Below are 19,724 nucleotides of genomic sequence, written 5' to 3' on the forward strand. Positions count from 1 at the left end.
TATTTCCTTTTGCACCATGTCAATATATTTTCTTTCCTTCCTCATCCACACCAACTATTTTTCTCCCAGTGGGATATTTTCCTAGTAGTATGTTCAAATAAACTCACTGTTGCAAAATTTGCAGTTGATTCAAACACCCAAAACCTGAAAAATCATTCTGGAATTTACTGTTGATGAACAATATTCAATGAGTCACTGGTCATTCCAGGTATGTTTTCTTGATAGAGTAAACAAAGTACATTGAGGACAGCTGGTCCAGATTGTTTTGAAAAGTGGTCAGTCAAGAAAGACATTTTCTCAACAATATTGCTACAATGTTACAATTTTCCAGACTTGTTGGCACCGTTGTTATACAATGTATCCAAAGTCCTATCAGCCATGTGCAGTGTGTAATAGAGTACAGCATGAACACAGGCAAAAACATGATGATGTGATTATTCTTTTTACATTCTCAACAAATGTTAATCAATCTACTTATTGCAGTTACTGTTCTTTTTATTTAATACTTTACAGCAAGTGTGTATATGTGAGGCAGATGTCATAGGCTAGGTCATGATTAGTTTTGCAGTTGTCTTCACTGGTGGCAATTAATGTAGGGAGAGTTACTTTTGTGTTTTCCCTTTCATCTGCAGACTGAATTGGCTTACGGAAGAAAAGATTAACACCGGGAAGGGGGGTACTTAAGTGATGGACGCTGACCAGAAACAATTTTTTTTTGGCTTTTAAAACTCTTTCTACGGTGAGTGCTATGCTACAACATTCTGTAAAGTTTCACATTACATGTTGTGATTGGCCAGGAGATCACTTACAGCAATGGGCAAATAGCAATCAATGAGAAAAAATAACTTATTGCATATGTTCTGGTGTGCTTTGGTATCGCAAATGTATGTACCAAGTTATAATGAATTTGAAGTGTGCATTCTTGAGATATAGCCTAATTACTGAAAACCATTAATTACATAACTTGCTCATTAATATTCACGGATTTTTACCAAAGCATAATCAATACGGAATACATCTTCAAAATTTCATTTGAATTGAGCAAGCCGTTATGGAGAATGATGATGACACAGACAGACAGACAGACAGACATACACACACACACACACAGACTTCCACCCACTAAATACATTTCTTCCTTATAGAAGAAAAAACGGCTGGCTGTTATACTGAAATTTGGTACATATAATGTTTGGGGTAATTAGTTTTTGAGCGAGATCTGTTCATGTTAATTAGGGAATTTGCATATCAAGGAAATCAACTAATTAAGCAATATCTTAAGACTGCAATATTATTTAGTACATACATTAACCATTAGAAAACACATACATTGTATGTCCTATAAAGTTTGTTGATGTACCTTACACAGTGTTAATGAATAATTTGCATAATTAATTATTTTCGATAATTAGACTATCTTTAGAATACCGGTACATATTTCAATTTCAATATAATTCAGTAGATATGTTAACCATAACAAATCGCATATGTCCTATAAAGTGTATTAATGTACCTTACTTGTTAATGAATAATTTGCATAATTAATGATTTTCAGTAATTAGGCTATATCTTAAGACTGCATACTTCAATTTCAATACAATTTAGTACATATGTTAAACATAACAGAGTACATATGTCCTAAAAACTTTGAATCTGTGGATTACAGTTTTAATGAAAAATTTGCATAATTAATGATTTTAGGTAACTACGCTATATTTTAAAAAAGCTTCAAATTTCATATAATATGGTACATATATCAACTATAATAATACACACCTGTGCTAAGACATTGTTGATACAACTTTTACCTTTAATGAATAACGAACGATATTCAGCAATGAAGCAGTATCATGCACTCTTCAAATTCCATATAATTTGGCATATACAGTAACCTAAGAAAGCACACTTGTCCAAAAAAAGCCTGTTACCATAGTTTTTTAAATTTTTAATGACCAATTTGCATAATTAGTGATTCCCTTACGAGAGGCATTCAGTTTAAATCTGGTGTTTCCATTTACATTTTGTATCTAGCCCATGGACAAATGAAAATCATACTTGACATGCAGTCATGTAATACATTTTTATTCATTATGGAGTATTTGTAATGCTGAGTATACATGTACTATACATGTAGGCTAGATAGGCTATTGTACACAGTGTACAATGTATGTACTATACATGTAGGCTAGATAGGCTATTGTACACAGTGTACAATGTACATTCAGAAGTCACATAGAACACACCACATTCTTACGACACACAACATGGCATACATACTTAGAAACATTAGATATTTAGTTTGTAAACTTAGCATCACTTTATTCAATATCCATTTATTCATAGATCTCGAGTCGAGTGCCTGTGATCATGTGTATGTTTGGAAAGTACAAGATTCAAACTTTCTGTTAAACTAAAAGTCATTGAGGTGTCTTGCCTTTCATTCAGGTACACTACAAGGGTCTCTAGCACTTTCAACGTTACACCGAAAGCTACCGAAGTCTCTCTTTGGGTACTATATCAGTGTTTTGTTGTTTAAACAGCACCACCTCATTGGTACATTTGTATGGGTCAAAGGGTCGATAGTGTTATTTTCAACCAGATGTCGACAATTTCTGCAGAAACAGCTTGAAAATTGAGCGAGATTTAGCCGAGTTATTGCCTTGTAAAACTTGCTTCTTTGGGACGGTCAAAATTATGAATATATAATGAACATATTTGATTTAAAAATGCACAAATATGGAATTTGTTACACACTGTACGACAAATTCTGACTCTATAGTAAGTTACACTCTGGAATTTTCGTCCTACCCACTGGGATTTTTGTCAGAAAAGTACATATTTTATTCAATAGTCGTAACATTTCCGACGTTTACATGAGGGTCTATGCATTCATCACCCATGTCAAAATGAACACACAAGCTGTTAACGTGTTCCCCGATCAATTACCGGATCAGAGTTCCCACCGACCCCACAGTGGTACAAGTGTGGCCATGATCAAAGTGAAACTGTACAACGGAAAACATACTAAGTGCTTTGAAAATGATGTTTTAACTAATAAAGAAGGCAGGCTAGCTTCATATCATAAAATATCTTCAGTATGATTGTAATTTATCTTGGAAAACAATGAGTCGTCTTATTGTATGTTTTGCTTTCCAGCATGGTACTGAGAGTCGATTATTTTGATTTTGATTCATAACATGCATGTTGTCTCAATGAGTCACCTTGAACATACTTAAGTCATGCAAATTTATTACATATGCGAATTATATTCATTGTTTATATATTCAATGACTAAATAACTCTAAATTCATTGTTTATATATTCAATTACTATATAACTCTAAATTCATTGTTTATATATTCAATGACTAAATAACTCTAAATTATATTCATTGTTTATATATTCAATGACTAAATAACTCTAAATTCATTGTTTATATATTCAATGACTAAATAACTCTAAATTCATTGCGATTCATCAACAAAGAGACTTCGATATTGTTTGGAATAATGTTATCAATCATTATCAAAAGGATCACCAATATCGCAACTTTATTTGGAAGTAAATTATTATTAGACAATTAAAGAAAGAATGAACTCATATAAACTGTACATTAAGTTTGTGTGCATTTCATTTACTTTGCCATGTAATTTCAAATGAAGTCAGATTCGACTACACACATTGATTTAGTGCTGAGATTAAAAGGAGATCTCAGTATCAACATATGGATGTGACTGATTGACTGGATGTGAGCGACCACATTAGGTGCCGAAACCTGGAAGTTTGAAGATACCAAGAGGAGGAAGAAGTTCATCCTGAAGAAGTTCCCTAGCTGTGCACCTGGCAAACATTATATCATTAGAAAGTAAATTTCTTAAGCTTTCCAAATATATAATGGATAATAAAGTCCGTGCTTGCATGTGTCATATGGAAGACAATGTGTTACCCCTACCCTCAACCTTTTGACGCCATTCCGGGACGCACATGTAATTTGAAATCGAGGCCAAACAGGTAGTGCATCTCAAAATTTTCACTGTTAACATTTTGTTTCTCATTCAGTAGACTCCAATGAACAAAAAATACCTATGTTGGAGGTTTGTGGAGGGGGGGAGGGGGGTGAACGGTAACCCTCTCTGGCCCATGGACTATTGTCTGTGTAAAACTAAAAGAGTAGATACTGTTCATAGAAGACACCAAACATAAGAGGATGACAATCCCATGACACAATATACACCCACGTTGGATTCATTTCACTCAAAAATGATCAAGAAAGCTGTCAACTTGATTATTTCACAAGACAATGAGGCATACATATATACATATGTATATGGCATGGGGGCACTAGGAACTAGAAACTATAGACTGGGTACATCATCAGCAAGGCCCACTAGACCAAAACGGAGACTTACGCCCGATCGGGAGAAAAAATGGTCACCTGATTCGGGGAAGATTTATGACAACGTAGTTCCGCGCATTACTTGACAGGTTTGTGCAACTCGGCAATGTTGTTGATGAACTCTATGTAGAAATCGAAGGTAAGTTTGCCATTGTTCAAAAAAAGTTTACCATTGCCCCTGGTTTCTACAGGCATTTTGCGAGCTAATATCATTTGTACTTCTGCCCGTCCATGCAGTAACAACACGTTTTAGATCCAATACTGTCCTCACTGAGCAACATGAAGTCTACAGGAAGTGTCACCATCTTCAACATGACTTCCTGTGATGTCATGGGGATACACCAAGTTTACTATTTGTTTGTCGAACAGAATATTTCGGGGTTTTTTTTTTGCAAAACCTCCATTATCTAGCAATAGCTATGTGTTCTCTTTCTCAATAGATTAATTTTAAATGAATACATTCTTATCCTTTAAGATTCATGGATTCTAATTTATATAATTATAATGAACAGAAAGCAGTAAGATAGATTTAAGTCTGTAAATCATACCTTTAGGCCAGAAAAAAAAAGAAGATGTTCAACGGGCAACATAACCTGACACATTCGGTAGGTACATTGTAGGTAGGTCGAATATTTTTTTTACAAAGGATGTAAAAACAAACCACATGTAATGATGGAAAACATTTGAAATTGAGTTTACATTGTACTTATTCATTCATTTTGATTTTATCTCTTGCAATTTGTCTGTATGGCAATTGATTTCCATCAGCTCTAGTTAGGAAATGTGCACAATTTACGGTTAAACAAATTTTGTAGCTCCTCTCAAAATATGTTAAGACCCGCTAAATGAAACTCCAGAATTATTTTAGCCACTCCTTCTGTCACCTACACTATAGAGGAGATATAAAATTATATATGGTAGCACAGGTACAATGATGCATTAAAAATAAGTGATAATCAACTACAATAACAGTCCAAATGATATTACTTGACAAAGGATGTGCATTTCACATGGATACTTGTAAGGTGATGTCTCATAATTAGCTCTGACCTATGAAGGGAGGTACTTAGTCAGCCACCTTCCATCTTGTTTTGGGAGAAAGACAATTATTACCGTGACTGCTACTGATTGGAAGGATACATCCTCAAAAATGCAAACTTTTTTGAAAATAAGACAATATAGGAGGCCATTAAAGGCATAAAATATCAAACAAAAAACATAATTATAAAGTCTTACAACGCTTGAATGTGGTTTTAAAATACCAGAATTGAGAGACAATTATGACATGCAGTACATTTTATCTGGCTATGAAGTGTATTTTGTTGTGGCAAAGCTGAAAGATATTTTGCAGATGTGGTAAATGACTTCTCCTGAACTTTAATTTGATTCCAAAAAAATCATGAATAAAGAAAGAGTACAACATTTGAAGACTTTCAGACTATCAGACTTTTGATGGCCCAATGACTGCCCTTCCCATGGTCATAAAGTTTTGCTCATTTCGTTTAGTGAATATTGGATATGCAACAGTTTAATTTTATCTCAATTCATGCTTGTATGCATCATCAGAGCCAAGTAAACCACTGATAGTACATAATTTGGAATTGACTCAAATGTATATTGTTGCATGTACTATTCAGAAAATACAAAGAAATTCCCTTAATTTTGAAACAAAGTGTGCATTTCACTGACATGCAAAGCCAGCATGAGGATAATTTGCCCATCACCAATAAAAAAAAAAAAAAATTGAAATGCCAAAAATATGGGTACGTTGAACAGCTTTTTTTTTTCTGGCCTTAGGCCAAATAAAAAAAATTGTGTGGTTCCGATTACGCTCAATTTTAGAATAGGTGGGGTAGGTAGGTTTTTTAAATATTTTTCTTACATATTTTTTTCATGTACATGTTACGAGTGTCCTGTTCAGGTTTTCCATTGTTTTCCAATTGGTCTCTGTGTTATTATTTCTTCCTATCAGAAATACAGCCATTACAGATTGGAAGAACAGTTTTATAGTCTTTTTAAGTAGATGTCAGTTTCCACATCCACTATTTCTCCTGAGACTTCACAATTTTTGTAATTTTTTTTTTTCAGTCTAGTCAATCTCGTTCCTTTCATACACATTCCTGTGCTTTACCCCTGCAGTGTTCATATAAACATGATACTGGCGCTGTGTCCCCACATGATTTTACTGGAGGTGGGGTAACGACAACATGAACTTGTTATTACCTGCTAAATTCCTGTGATAGTCAAAACAGCTGTACCAAATGAATATTAAAGAGGGATGACGAGGGCTTGTCAATTTGTATACTTGTTTATGTACTGACATGTGGCGTTTGCAATTTGCTCACTATGGGGTCGAACCACAATTAACACCTTTAGGAACGAGATTGTCGAAACTGGATCTCAAACACTATTTTTAGTTGTCTGAGACTGGATATGTGTTCATTCAGTCCGCTGATACAATCCAGTCGAGATGCTAGACTACGTAACAATAGATTATGAAAAAGACAAGAGGAAAAGACAACAATCATTCTTGAAAAGGAGAAAAAACTTGTTTGAGCAGGTATGTAATTAGGATTTGATTTCAACAAAACAATCTTTATTAGAAGTACATACAATGTATGAGAAATGTGCAACATATGAATGTTATACATTGTATCACATGATAAGTGACACAATAAAATGATTTCATTGTCACTTAATTAAGTCAGCTTGATTATTATCTATTCTTTGATAGCTTTGTGCAGTTGATCACTCACTTCATAATAAAACTGATTTGATTCCTGTATTCATTGTGCTACTTTTATCTGATCAAGATGTTACAATTAACCCACTTTTGTGAGTGGTTTGTTCCACACTGTGATTGACAATTTTAATTCATCATCGTACAGATTAGCTTCACAAGATACTCAGAAACATGAACAAAAATTGAAAATGTCTGTCATTCCTTAGCATACCATTTTCCTATTTTTCAGGTACATCATTTGGGTATAAAAAAAGAGGAAATTTCGAGAAACTATGGGTGTTTGAAGATAATGTAACACCTGAAGATCTAGAGAGATTCAGTTGTTGATGTTTCACCTTTTCACATGTTGTGAATATTTAATTTTCAATTCACAAAATTAAATAAATGAGTATAGAGAAAGAGTGGTGTGAGTGTCAATGTCTAATTTTCATTACTGTTATCAAGAAAGTGGCAAGTCAAAGCCTTATTGTACACTTTAGAAGTAAGAAAAACTGATTAGCATTTTCAAGTCAGCCAAGGTACATGTACCAGATTTCATTATGGCGTGTTCATCAAAAAATGCTATTTTCCATTGGTGTAAAACTTCATATGCCTACAGTAATCAGTAGCAAAACATTACATTTCATTTACGCTATTTGTTATTGGTAATTGTCTTTCTAAAAATTCTTGGAAAACAATGAATAAGAAATCATAATAATGTATTTTATCGGAGATTTGGAACATATTATGTTGATCATCAAGACATCATCATCAGTAGTGTCTTTATGAACATAGTGTCTACTATATAACTAGGATATCTCATAGGAGTCATCTGATCGGGAAACGTCTCCCACGGTGGAGAAAATCTCCTAATCAGGGACAGAACTCTCGGAATCATGGATAGGTGATCATTTTGAACCCCAATCAGGAGAATTCTCCTGATACGGAGAAAGTCTCCGTTTTGGTCTACCAGTGCTGATCATGTACCCATACCAGGGGGTGTAGCCCCAGGTTGTAGTGGGGCACTACAAACTGTGTTACAAAAAATGTCAATATAGTCACTGCATGGAATATACAAACTCACCCATCCTTTATCACAGAAAGATTAACAAATGCTCTTGGATAACCCTCGATGGTGCTGGCGTAACTGAAAGTGTGTTTAGAATGCTTTCGTTCACATTGCCGTGGAGTCGAGTACGTTTGAAGGATTGGGTTAATACATGGTATAACCCAGACTCTCACCGCTGGGGGCTCTTCTACGAGACCACCCACATGTCAGTAGCCAATCGCTAATCGACAAATCACTAACCACTTTTATCTTTCCAGCCTGTTGTTCGATTTTCTATTTTATAACCTTTTTGATATTTTTTTCTGAAAAGTATATTTTTAAAATAATTTTATAAATTTTTTGGAATAATGGATATCTTATAGAATTATTAAAATCTATTATATGAGTAAATCAACAAATATTCTGTTTTTTGTACCATTATTGCGTGCTGAAAATATCGCAGCCACTTACAGGTTATGCCATCCATAATCGAAATGTCAAAATGGACAGGTGTTGTTCTGTCGTTTCAGATTTATAAGAAAGATGGAGAAAAGAGACACATCATGGTACCTAGATGCACATTTGCACTTGTGTTTTTCAGTGGTGTAGCGTTCACTCTGTTTGTTTCAATAATTCCCGTCGAATGGATTCCACAACTTGGATTCGCAAGTCGATGGCATTCTCGGCAGCTAGAACAGCTTTCGGGAAGCGACCGAAGTTATGGATTGCACAATTTCCCGATGACAGTCAAAGAAAAACCTTTGGTCAGACCAGGTTAGTTTAATACATATGTGAAACGTGACGTATGATTCGATGTTTTCTAGAGTGTAATTAGTCCCCGCGGACGAAGTCCGGAACGGGGACTTATGGATTGGGTTCCGTCTGTCCGTCCGTCCGTCCGTGCGTGCGTGCGTCCGTCCGTCCGTCCGCAGCTGTTTCTTGGAGATGCCTGGACCGATTTTTTTCAAACTTGGTACAGGGGCAACATACTATGGCATACATATGCACGTCAATTTGTTTTATGATACGATCCAATATGGCCGCCTAGCAACCATTTTGTTTGCGAATTTTCCCTGTCAAAAGCCATAACTCAGACATGCTTTAACAGATCTCATTCAAAGTTGGTATTAGGACAGTGTTCTATGACATACATGTGCATATACATTGTTGTCATGATACGATCCAATATGGCCGCCTAGCAGCCATTTTGTTTGTGAATTTTCATGTAAAAAGCCGTAACTCAGACATGCTTGAACAGATCTCATTCAAAGTTGGTATTAGGACAGTGTTCTATGACATACATGTGTATATCCATTTTCGTCGTTATACGATCCAATATGGCTGCCTGGCAGCCATTTTGTTTGTGAATTTTCCATGTCCAAAGCCATAACTCAGACATGCTTAAACAGATCTCATTCAAAGTTGGCATTAGGACAGTGTTCTATGACATACATGTGCATAATCCATTTTCGTTGTGATACGATCTAATATGGCTGCCTGGCAGCCATTTTGTTTGCGAATGTTCATGTCAAAAGCCATAACTCAGACATACTTGAACAGATCTCATTTAACCCTTTCACCACCAATGGCCTCATGGGATTGTGTGTTGTCCACCAGCCCCCTCACTGACATAATGTGAGAGTGAGTGTGGTGTAATCAAACTGATATAAAAATACTTAGAGTTGCTTATTTTTAAAAAATAAAGTATCATTTGAATGGAAAATAAATTTTCTACATCATAGTAGCAAATACATAAATTCAAATATCACACACATAACCGAAATATGGATTAATGTAATAAAATATTAATAAAACAAGCATAGGTTGTTTATTTATTGACATATCACAAATAAACCAAATTTTTATATTACAAACAAAATTCAAATTACCAACATTTATGTTCCTACAAAACTTCTGTATACTGGTTAAATGGTCAAAATCGGCGAAAATTTGTCAGAAAATGTTATTTTTAGTCGTAATAAATTTGAACGAAAATAATTAACGGCTCACTAAGGCCAAAAAAAAATAAAAATCTGGTTCTGGTCAGGGTAAACTTTCTAAAGTGGTGCGACGACGCGCGTTTTTTTTTTTTTTCCTAATTTTTTTTTTTTTTGGCAAATTAGTAAATACACATTTTTGACACTTTACATGCTCTCGGAAGATGTCATACAACTCTGGAAGTTGACACTGTTGTATGGCAAGTTTTGTACGATGCGGATCAATCATCCATCAGGGCATCACTAGTCACATTTACAAATTTATCTTATCGCCCAGTGATTTGCAGTTATAATCCCGATTTGCAGTTATAATCCCATCCAAGATAATGAGTCTTGCCTTGCAACCACTGTATAATGTCATTGTGCAACTTGCAACGTTAAATAACGAGAAATAGGTCTGTCCAACGGACGTAGAGGAGGCAGTGTTTTCTTTCGAGCACCGTCCATCATCAGTCTGATACGCAGTCTGTATACGGTACGATGTTTGACACGTCTTTCCAACTCATCGCAGATGGAAAGACGTGTCGAACATCGTAGCGCATACATCCAGAGCTAACTGCTTACGCTACAGGAAAATCTTTGTATTCAGAAGGCAGAACGAAACGATCACCAGAACTAAGAACACCTCGAAAGTCAGCTGAATTGATATCAACATTTCGATTGCTCACGACGTACTCAAACTTCTGACATTTTCGAAACATGTGAGCGGTTTACCACCTAGCACAGTGAACACACTATTTCCCGTGATTCCCATCAACCACGCTCATCGTACATATTACGTACACATATCGTACGGGGGATTATGGGTATGCAACAGTACTAGAAGAAAAGGGTACCCGTTACCAAATAGAAGTGCGCCATCACACGAGTTAAATTTTTTCCGCTAGCCTTGCATACAGTGTTGATCGACGGGGAATTGTAAATAAGGAACGGGAAAGCAAAAATTATCGGAAAAAAAAAGGATCGACGCGGGGGTATTCAGGGCACGCGCGCGCTGACCAGAACCAGACATATTTTTTTTTTTGGCCTAATCCGATTACGACACAATAGTCAGCCCCACACCGGCAATCAAAGGGACAAAAATATCTGAAGTCGTCGCCCCAATACCTTCTGAAAAATCAGTTTGTGTAATTATATATCATTATTTGACGGAACAACAAAAAATTATCACCAAATTTATCCTCAAAATCAGTAAAAAATGCCCCCAAGTTGGTAGTTTACGAGTCCGAATCGGGACGCCAACGTGACGCTTTTCGCCGACATGTTTACCCACAAAAGCAAATCTGCAGTCGGGACTTTGAAGTTACGTTGCGATAATCTGATCCTTCCATATACTGCATCGAGTTCACGCAGCCATCTCCTTGTATAAAACATCGTATTCATAGTCAAAATTGAGTGGAAATTTCTACGAACAGCACCTTTAATTACATTGCAAACGATGTTAGGGGAGACAGATTTTGCCTCAGCGATGTTGAAATTTGAATTTTACATTGAAAAACTCGCGTAAAAAATCCGATCGGAAAATCGCCCATATCACGAGTAAGTTTCCCTCCACTGACCTCTACACACTGAGCTAATACAAATACAAGTCATTATTGAGCCGTAACAAAAAGAAATAAAACCAAAATAATCCACTATAAAGCCCAAAATTACCCCCAGAACGTTAGCATGGGCGTCGGCACGGTCACAAGATTGCGTAAATTTGAACGACATTCAAAAATTCAACCGTAAACTGCCGTCGGCAGCTCACACGGCCTTAGCGGGAATTTGATGCTTCCATACAAGTACAATGTGTTCCCATAGCTAAACACTTGTATTCAACGATGTATTTCAAGTCAAATTCTGTCGAAATATCCAAAGATAGTGACATAATTTATATCGTAGGCCATGTTATGAGAGCCGTTAATTACTTCCGCCATGTTGAAATTCGATTTCGTGAGCGAAAAACGCACAAAAAATTACGATCGCTCGTCATTTGGATCGTACTCGAGATACCGTTCACTGTCATGCTTTCAAAATGGCTGTGTAGATAAACAAGGCTAATACGCATGTGTGGAACTAGTTATGGCAGCAATTTTTGCAGCAATAGCTGCCGTTAAACGGCTTAACGGCGAGGTAGGTGAATGAACTTTGGCGTTCCCGCAATAGCGGGAATTGGTGGGCGCCCTAGAGCGTTCCCGCAATAGCGGGAATTGGTGGTGAAAGGGTTAAAGTTGGTATTAGGACAGTGTTCTATGACATACATGTGCATATCCATTTTCGTCGTAATACGATCCAATATGGCTGCCTGGCAGCCATTTTGTTTGTGAATTTTCCATGTCCAAAGCCATAACTCAGACTCCATTTTCATCGTGATATGATTACCCCATACCCAACCAATCCTTTATTGTTGGAGGCATATTCCATGTCCAACAAGCACACACAACATATCTAAGTCTGTTTGTTTTAGGTTCACAAATGTTGTTGCGTGATCAGAGTAGTGATAATTCCTTAAAACCCAATTATAGCGGGGACTATGTCATTCTCAATGAATTGTTCTAGATTATTTTATGTAGATTATCCTGCTAATCAAGTCTATAGTGTGACATTACATGTGTCTTGACTCAGAAACCATGTCTATCTATTTTTAGTTTCAACTTTGTGTACACGTAATGTGCATTTTATTATAGTGTAGATTTCTAGATTTATTTCAGTATTTTTTATCCATTTTACTTAGGAACCCATTACAATATTAGAAATACAAATGAATGAATGGAGAGATTTGATGAAAATACAGATTTCTTCATTCAGTGTTCTGACAATGTTTCCAACTAGTGGGGCAAAGGCCCCCTGGTGTGGTACCAGTGGCCAGCTCTGGAAGGGGTGTGTGGCCACCATTTTAGACCATTACAGGTTTTTAAAAGATAAAAGTTTAGCCCTAAATACATTTTCCTTATGAGGCAACATTTTTGGGCAGTTAATGGCACTTATGATTTGGTTTTAGACCGAGCAAAGTATAAAAAAAATGCAAAGGAACCCCCATTTTAGACTCTTCAGCTCGAAAAAAACACCCCATTTTAGACCAAAGGGCTAAAAAACACACCCAAAGGGCTAAAAAACACACCCAAAGGGCTAAAAAACACACCCAAAGGGCTAAAAAACACACCCAAAGGGCTAAAAAACACACCCAAAGGGCTAAAAAACACACCCAAAGGGCTAAAAAACACACCCAAAGGGCTAAAAAACACACCCAAAGGGCTAAAAAACACACCCAAAGGGCGGCACATATACAAATAATAATATAATAATAATAGAAATTTACATAGCACCTAATATCCACAGAGACAGTGATCAGAGCTGCTTAAAATACAAAACACTCATAAAAAATACAAAAACTAAAACGGTGACATTTAAAAGAAGACACGGTTAAAAAGATGCGTTTTCAGCATACGTTTAAAATATTAAAATTATTATAATGATGGATTTGGAGAGGGAGAGCATTCCATAAAACTGGTGAAGCAACACTGAAGCCCTGTCACCATGTTTTTTTTTGTCCAAGTTGTAACGTTACTATTAAAGTTTAAAATGGTCAGTAGAACGTAGACTATGCCCCGGGACATATAGTCTATCAGCTAGCTCTGGGATGTTCTTCCGATAAAATACGACACACAGCCGAACAACGCTATCAAGGATGGAACATTCGAGGTCTAGCGAATGTCATCAGGATATAAATAACTGCCAATCAGAGAACTGTATTAGCGACAAGCACAAACAGAGGACAATAGCTAAATTTTCATGCATATTCATTTTAAGGAGGGGCTTGTAAAAATAACCACCAATGCGTTAACTAAAATGTATGAATGATAATGTCTACACACTCATCAAACACAATTACCATAAACTGATAAGACATAGTAATGACATAAATGTGTTTGTCAACACCTGCATGCAGAGATTGAATATATTAAAGTATATATATGCATATATGGCCCAACCCACCGCTTATCGTAATCTCAATGGAATGTCCGGTCTGAAAATGACATTCGCTAGACTGTTCGGGCAAGCCCTCACATGCGAACTTCATTCGCTTATAGTTATAGCATCGAAAGAAAGCCTGAACGTCTAGCAGCAAGACTACGGGACATAGAGACTGACTAACTCACTAAGATATGGAGGACCTGAATCACGAAGACATTTAAAAGTGATGACTAAGATCTTATAAATAATACGTTGACATACTGGCAACCAATGTAATTCCTGTAGAAGTGGTGTGATATGAACATGACGTTTCGAACGTGTAATAATTCTGGCTGCAACATTTTGTACATGTTGAATGCGATTTATAGAGTACTAAGGTATACCCTGTAACAATGAATTGCACGAATCAATGTGAGAGGAAACAAGAGAACTGTGCTTGCATCTTCAAAGCATTATGCTGGAAAAATTCATGAACAATGTTCTTGGGGATTAGTGTATGTAAACAGCATTCAATTTGCACCTTTGAGGTGTCCACAGAGCATCTCATTAATGATGCATCAAGTTAACAATGCATCAGCATACATTGTATCATTATAAACATTGAATCTTGATAGCAGAGTACATGTACATGATTATTACTAAGTCACATTAGCATGTGCGCATAAAGTGCTGTTTATTCTGTATGAGAGATGCGAGCATTGTTCCATGCAGATCAGAGGTCGCGGTAGCTTTTTTTCTGATGCGTCCCCTGGGACGCGTTCCTGCCAAAATTAGCGTCAAAATCCTATTACGGTGCGTCTTTTCCAAATTTGCATGCACACAGTCACTACATGTCTTTCAGATGTACACTAAATACCTTACAAATGTAAATACATGAACACATCAGTGTCATTCTACCGCACATCGTATACAAGTACATAGTTTGTACTTCCAAAAAGAAAACATTTATATGCAAGAATACGCTATACAGAGGTTTAACTTCATCTTTCTCGACTTTCGATTTTCTATGGTAATCACTCTCTATAAATATGTGCTCCGAGAAAGAACTCCGGATGAATATACAGCGGAGTGGGAGAAGATGTGTCGAAACCCCATAGCGTATAAATCCAGAGCTAATGTTAGGGCGGTTCTTGGAGTACGGAGTACATAAAACTACCCCATGATACAAAACCGCAATGAATAAACTAAGTTCCATGACATGAATGATAAAGTATGAACGACAGCGTGAACTTCAATTTGACAGAAACACAGTTGTAAAAGTTCGATACAAATTTTGTGTCGCTACGTTGCAATCGTTTATTCTTGAACGACGCCTTACGTGTGCCATGTTCACTGTAAATTCACGTAATGCGTTCGATCCCGTAACGAAGCTCAAAATAAGTTTCAGTTTTAGTGAGAATGAAATGGCGACTTGGCAGTATGAATTTATCAACGTGAAGGCTTCAGCATAGATTACTGTCCACCGATGTGGTCTATTTAATCATCGGTTCGCCCGTGAGGGAAGATGCTTCACCGCAGCGTAAGGCCGTGCTATCGATGGAAACTCTGCCAAACCATGTCTGTTAATAAGTAACTAATCACGTGGATAAGTAATTATAATATCACGTAGTTTCTAAACTACCCAAGACGTGCTCGGCACGTTAGGAAATGGTCATGGGGCACATGAAACTGTTGGAACGTTTTTTATACGATGGGTCATATTCAAATTTCACAGGTCACACTGCACATATAAATAGTTACAATCAGAACTGACTAATTCCACGATGTCTGTTCTACAACTTCGAAGCAAAGATGATAACCGTACGTTTGCCAACAGTAAGCCCCATTTGTCCCCTGTTTATGACGCGTCCTCAGTGACGCATACATCCAAAAAAAGGCGTCCCAAGTGTCAAATAGTGCGTCAAATACGCACAAATAACGCGTTAACGCGACCTCTGCAGATGCTTTGATGATGCAACAACAGTGCATCGATGCATAGTTAGCACCCCAATAGACCATTATCCGCCTCGCGGGAGACACCATTGAGTGCATAGCAACCATGTTCGGGTGGTCAAGCTGAAGTGTCAACCATTTAACAACACCATTGTTCTCGACGTCATCGTACGTACAGTGCAGTATGTATAATCATGGAAGTATACTTCCATGGTATGATAGATCAAGGGAAGCAAACTTTTAAAGTATGGTTGTAAAAACGATGTGCATATGTAAAATTCGCCAGCAGGGGTTTCATAACTAGCCGTCAGACGTGACGGTGATTTTTGGCCATCTGGAAGAAGAAGAGCGTTTGAGATTGACAGTGTTACCTTTGAAATCAGTTTCAACATGAACTTGAAAATATTAGAGTTGGATCCACTCGAGGATCGCAGGCCCTATGATATTGGCCCTATTGCATGTTACATGTAATAAAATCTGTATCTGGTATATACATTGCATGTTACATGTAATAAACTCTGTATCTGGTATATATATTGCATGTTACATGTAATAAACTCTGTATCTGGTGTATATATTGCATGTTACATGTAATAAACTCTGTATCTGGTATGTACATTGCATGTTACATGTAATAAACTCTGTATCTGGTATATATATTGCATGTTACATGTAATAAACTCTGTATCTGGTATATAATATATTGCATGTTACATGTAATAAACTCTGTATCTGGTATGTACATTGCATGTTACATGTAATAAACTCTGTATCTGGTATGTACATTGCATGTTACATGTAATAAACTCTGTATCTGGTATATAATATATTGCATGTTACATGTAATAAACTCTGTATCTGGTATATACATTGCATGTTACATGTAATAAACTCTGTATCTGGTATATACAATTGCATGTTACATGTAATAAGCTCTGTATCTGGTATATACATTACATGTTACATGTAATAAACTCTGTATCTGGTATATACATTACATGTTACATGTAATAAACTCTGTATCTGGTATATATATTGCATGTTACATGTAATAAACTCTGTATCTGGTATATAATATATTGCATGTTACATGTAATAAACTCTATCTGGTATATACAATTGCATGTTACATGTAATAAGCTCTGTATCTGGTATATACATTGCATGTTACATGTAATAAACTCTGTATCTGGTATATACATTGCATGTTACATGTAATAAACTATCTGGTATATACATTGCATGTTACATGTAATAAACTCTGTATCTGGTATATAATATATTGCATGTTACATGTAATAAACTCTGTATCTGGTATATACATTGCATGTTACATGTAATAAACTCTGTATCTGGTATATACAATTGCATGTTACATGTAATAAGCTCTGTATCTGGTATATACATTGCATGTTACATGTAATAAACTCTGTATCTGGTATATACATTGCATGTTACATGTAATAAACTCTGTATCTGGTATATACATTGCATGTTACATGTAATAAACTCTGTATCTGGTATATACAATTGCATGTTACATGTAATAAGCTCTGTATCTGGTATATACATTACATGTTACATGTAATAAGCTCTGTATCTGGTATATACATTGCATGTTACATGTAATAAACTCTGTATCTGGTATATACATTGCATGTTACATGTAATAAACTCTGTATCTGGTATATACATTGCATGTTACATGTAATAAAATTCTCTCTTTTTCTACACAGACATAAAAGGTGAAGCCCTTGCTGCTCTTCATCAAGCATTGGATGCTAAGATTGATGGAAAGAGAGCTAAAGCACATAAACTATTTGAACATGCATTAGCATTGGATCCAAATCATGCTGATGCTCTCAATGAATATGGTGAATTTATTGAATTGGAGGGAAAGGATATTGTGAAGGCTGAACACTTCTATACATGTGCTCTAATGGTTGAACCAACTCATGGCAAAGCACTGATTAACCGCAAAAGAACACAACCGCTTGTAGAGGAAATAGACCAGAGGAATTTCAATCATATTGATATGAAACGAGACGAGCTTTTCCGAATTCCAGAGCACAATGCAGCTTTACAGAGGGCTAAATTAGAGATGTATTACCAACACATTTACCACAGCAATGCTATAGAAGGAAATACACTATCTCTTGCACAGACTAGAGCTATTCTTGAAACAGGAATGGCTGTAACAGGCAAAAGTATTATTGAACATAATGAAGTCTTAGGTTTAGATGCAGCATTGAAATATATTAATAATAGTTTAGTGTCTAGAATGGGTTCATTTACTGTCAAAGATATATTAGATATACATAAACGTGTTTTAGGTAATGCTGAACCATTAGATGCTGGTAAAGTTAGGAACACACAGGTGTTTGTTGGTAGTCATGTACCACCACCACCAGACCAACTAGAAGAATTATTAAATGACTTCACAATGTGGTTAAATTCAGAGGAAGTTTTAGAACTACATCCCATAGAGTTTGCAGCATTAGCTCATTATAAACTAGTATATATACATCCTTTCTTTGACGGCAATGGAAGAACTTCACGTCTCTTGATGAATCTGATTCTAATGAGAGCAGGCTTTCCACCAGTAACCATCAAGTATGGTGACAGACATGAGTACTATGACCATCTTGAGAAAGCTAATAGAGGAGACGTTAGACCATTCATTCGCTTTATTGCAAAGTGTACTGAGAGGACTCTGGATGAATATTTATGGTCAACAAATCCTAAATATATTAGAACACTTTCTAAAGTAAATGGTTATGATGATGGTAAAACAATTATTGTCAACAAAGATGACATGGATAGATAACAACAGACATGATATACAGTGCCCTCTAACAACAATGATGACATGAATGGATAACAATGGACATATACAAAATACAACAATGATGACATGGAAACAATGGATATATACAAAATACAGCGCCCTCTAACAGCAATGATGACATGGATGGATAACAATGGACCTATGTAAAATACAGCGCCCTCTAACAGCAATGATGACATGAATGGGTAACAATGAACACATACAAAATACAGCACCCTGTAACAGCAATGATGACATGAATGGGTAACAATGAACACATACAAAATACAGCGCCCTTTAATACAGCGCCCTCTAACAGTAATGATGGCATGAATGGATAATAATGGACATACATGTCTATAGCCTTGTATGAACTTTTACTAACTGAGGATACTACACTAGTTGACTAGTTCAAGTAGTTGATCCAAACACAATACAAGTTTAGTCTCTACTAATAGGGTTGTATCAATAAGAAGCTAGGCAAGGCAAGAGTATATTCTAATCCATGGTACTAAATATCAACATTTTGTTTTTTAAAAATGTGGTAATATTTGTCAAATTCTTCAATTCAAAATATTCATTGCAGATTTTGTCAGGGTAGTTGGATGAAGAGGATTTAAAGCCAAGATTATGCCATACCCTATGCACACTATTATACATGTAGGTCTGAAAATGTATGTATGTGTGTGTGTGTGTGGGGGGGGGGGGGGAAAGATTTTAACCAACAAATGGATGAACAAATTTGTGTTATATTTGATGGGGCTCTACTTGGAATACATTAAATACCATTAATACTAACTACTAACATTAATGCAATGTAATTAATGTCAATTTGACAAGTCATT

General features: G+C 36.1%; 2 protein-coding genes across 3 annotated transcripts in view; one reads left to right on the forward strand and one right to left on the reverse strand.

Annotated features, from left to right (window-relative positions):
- Nucleotides 1-8,355, reverse strand: part of LOC144451522 (inositol 2-dehydrogenase-like) — a 38,986-nt gene extending 30,631 nt beyond the window's left edge. For both annotated transcript variants that reach the window (XM_078142395.1, XM_078142394.1), the window contains exon 1: nucleotides 8,203-8,355. In XM_078142395.1, coding sequence (XP_077998521.1) covers nucleotides 8,203-8,206 — 4 coding nt within the window. In that variant the 5' untranslated portion in view covers nucleotides 8,207-8,355. The remainder of the gene's footprint in view (nucleotides 1-8,202) is intronic.
- Nucleotides 8,356-8,663: 308 nt separating this feature from the next.
- Nucleotides 8,664-19,537, forward strand: LOC144451531 (protein adenylyltransferase Fic-like). Its single transcript, XM_078142406.1, has 2 exons — nucleotides 8,664-8,940; nucleotides 17,789-19,537. Exons 1-2 carry the CDS (start codon nucleotides 8,730-8,732, stop codon nucleotides 18,877-18,879), a joined length of 1,302 nt encoding a protein of 433 aa, XP_077998532.1. The 5' UTR covers nucleotides 8,664-8,729; the 3' UTR covers nucleotides 18,880-19,537.
- Nucleotides 19,538-19,724: the final 187 nt, after the last annotated feature.

The sequence above is a fragment of the Glandiceps talaboti genome, chromosome 21, assembly GCF_964340395.1.
Source record: "Glandiceps talaboti chromosome 21, keGlaTala1.1, whole genome shotgun sequence".
NCBI classification, from domain to species: Eukaryota; Metazoa; Hemichordata; class Enteropneusta; family Spengelidae; genus Glandiceps; species Glandiceps talaboti.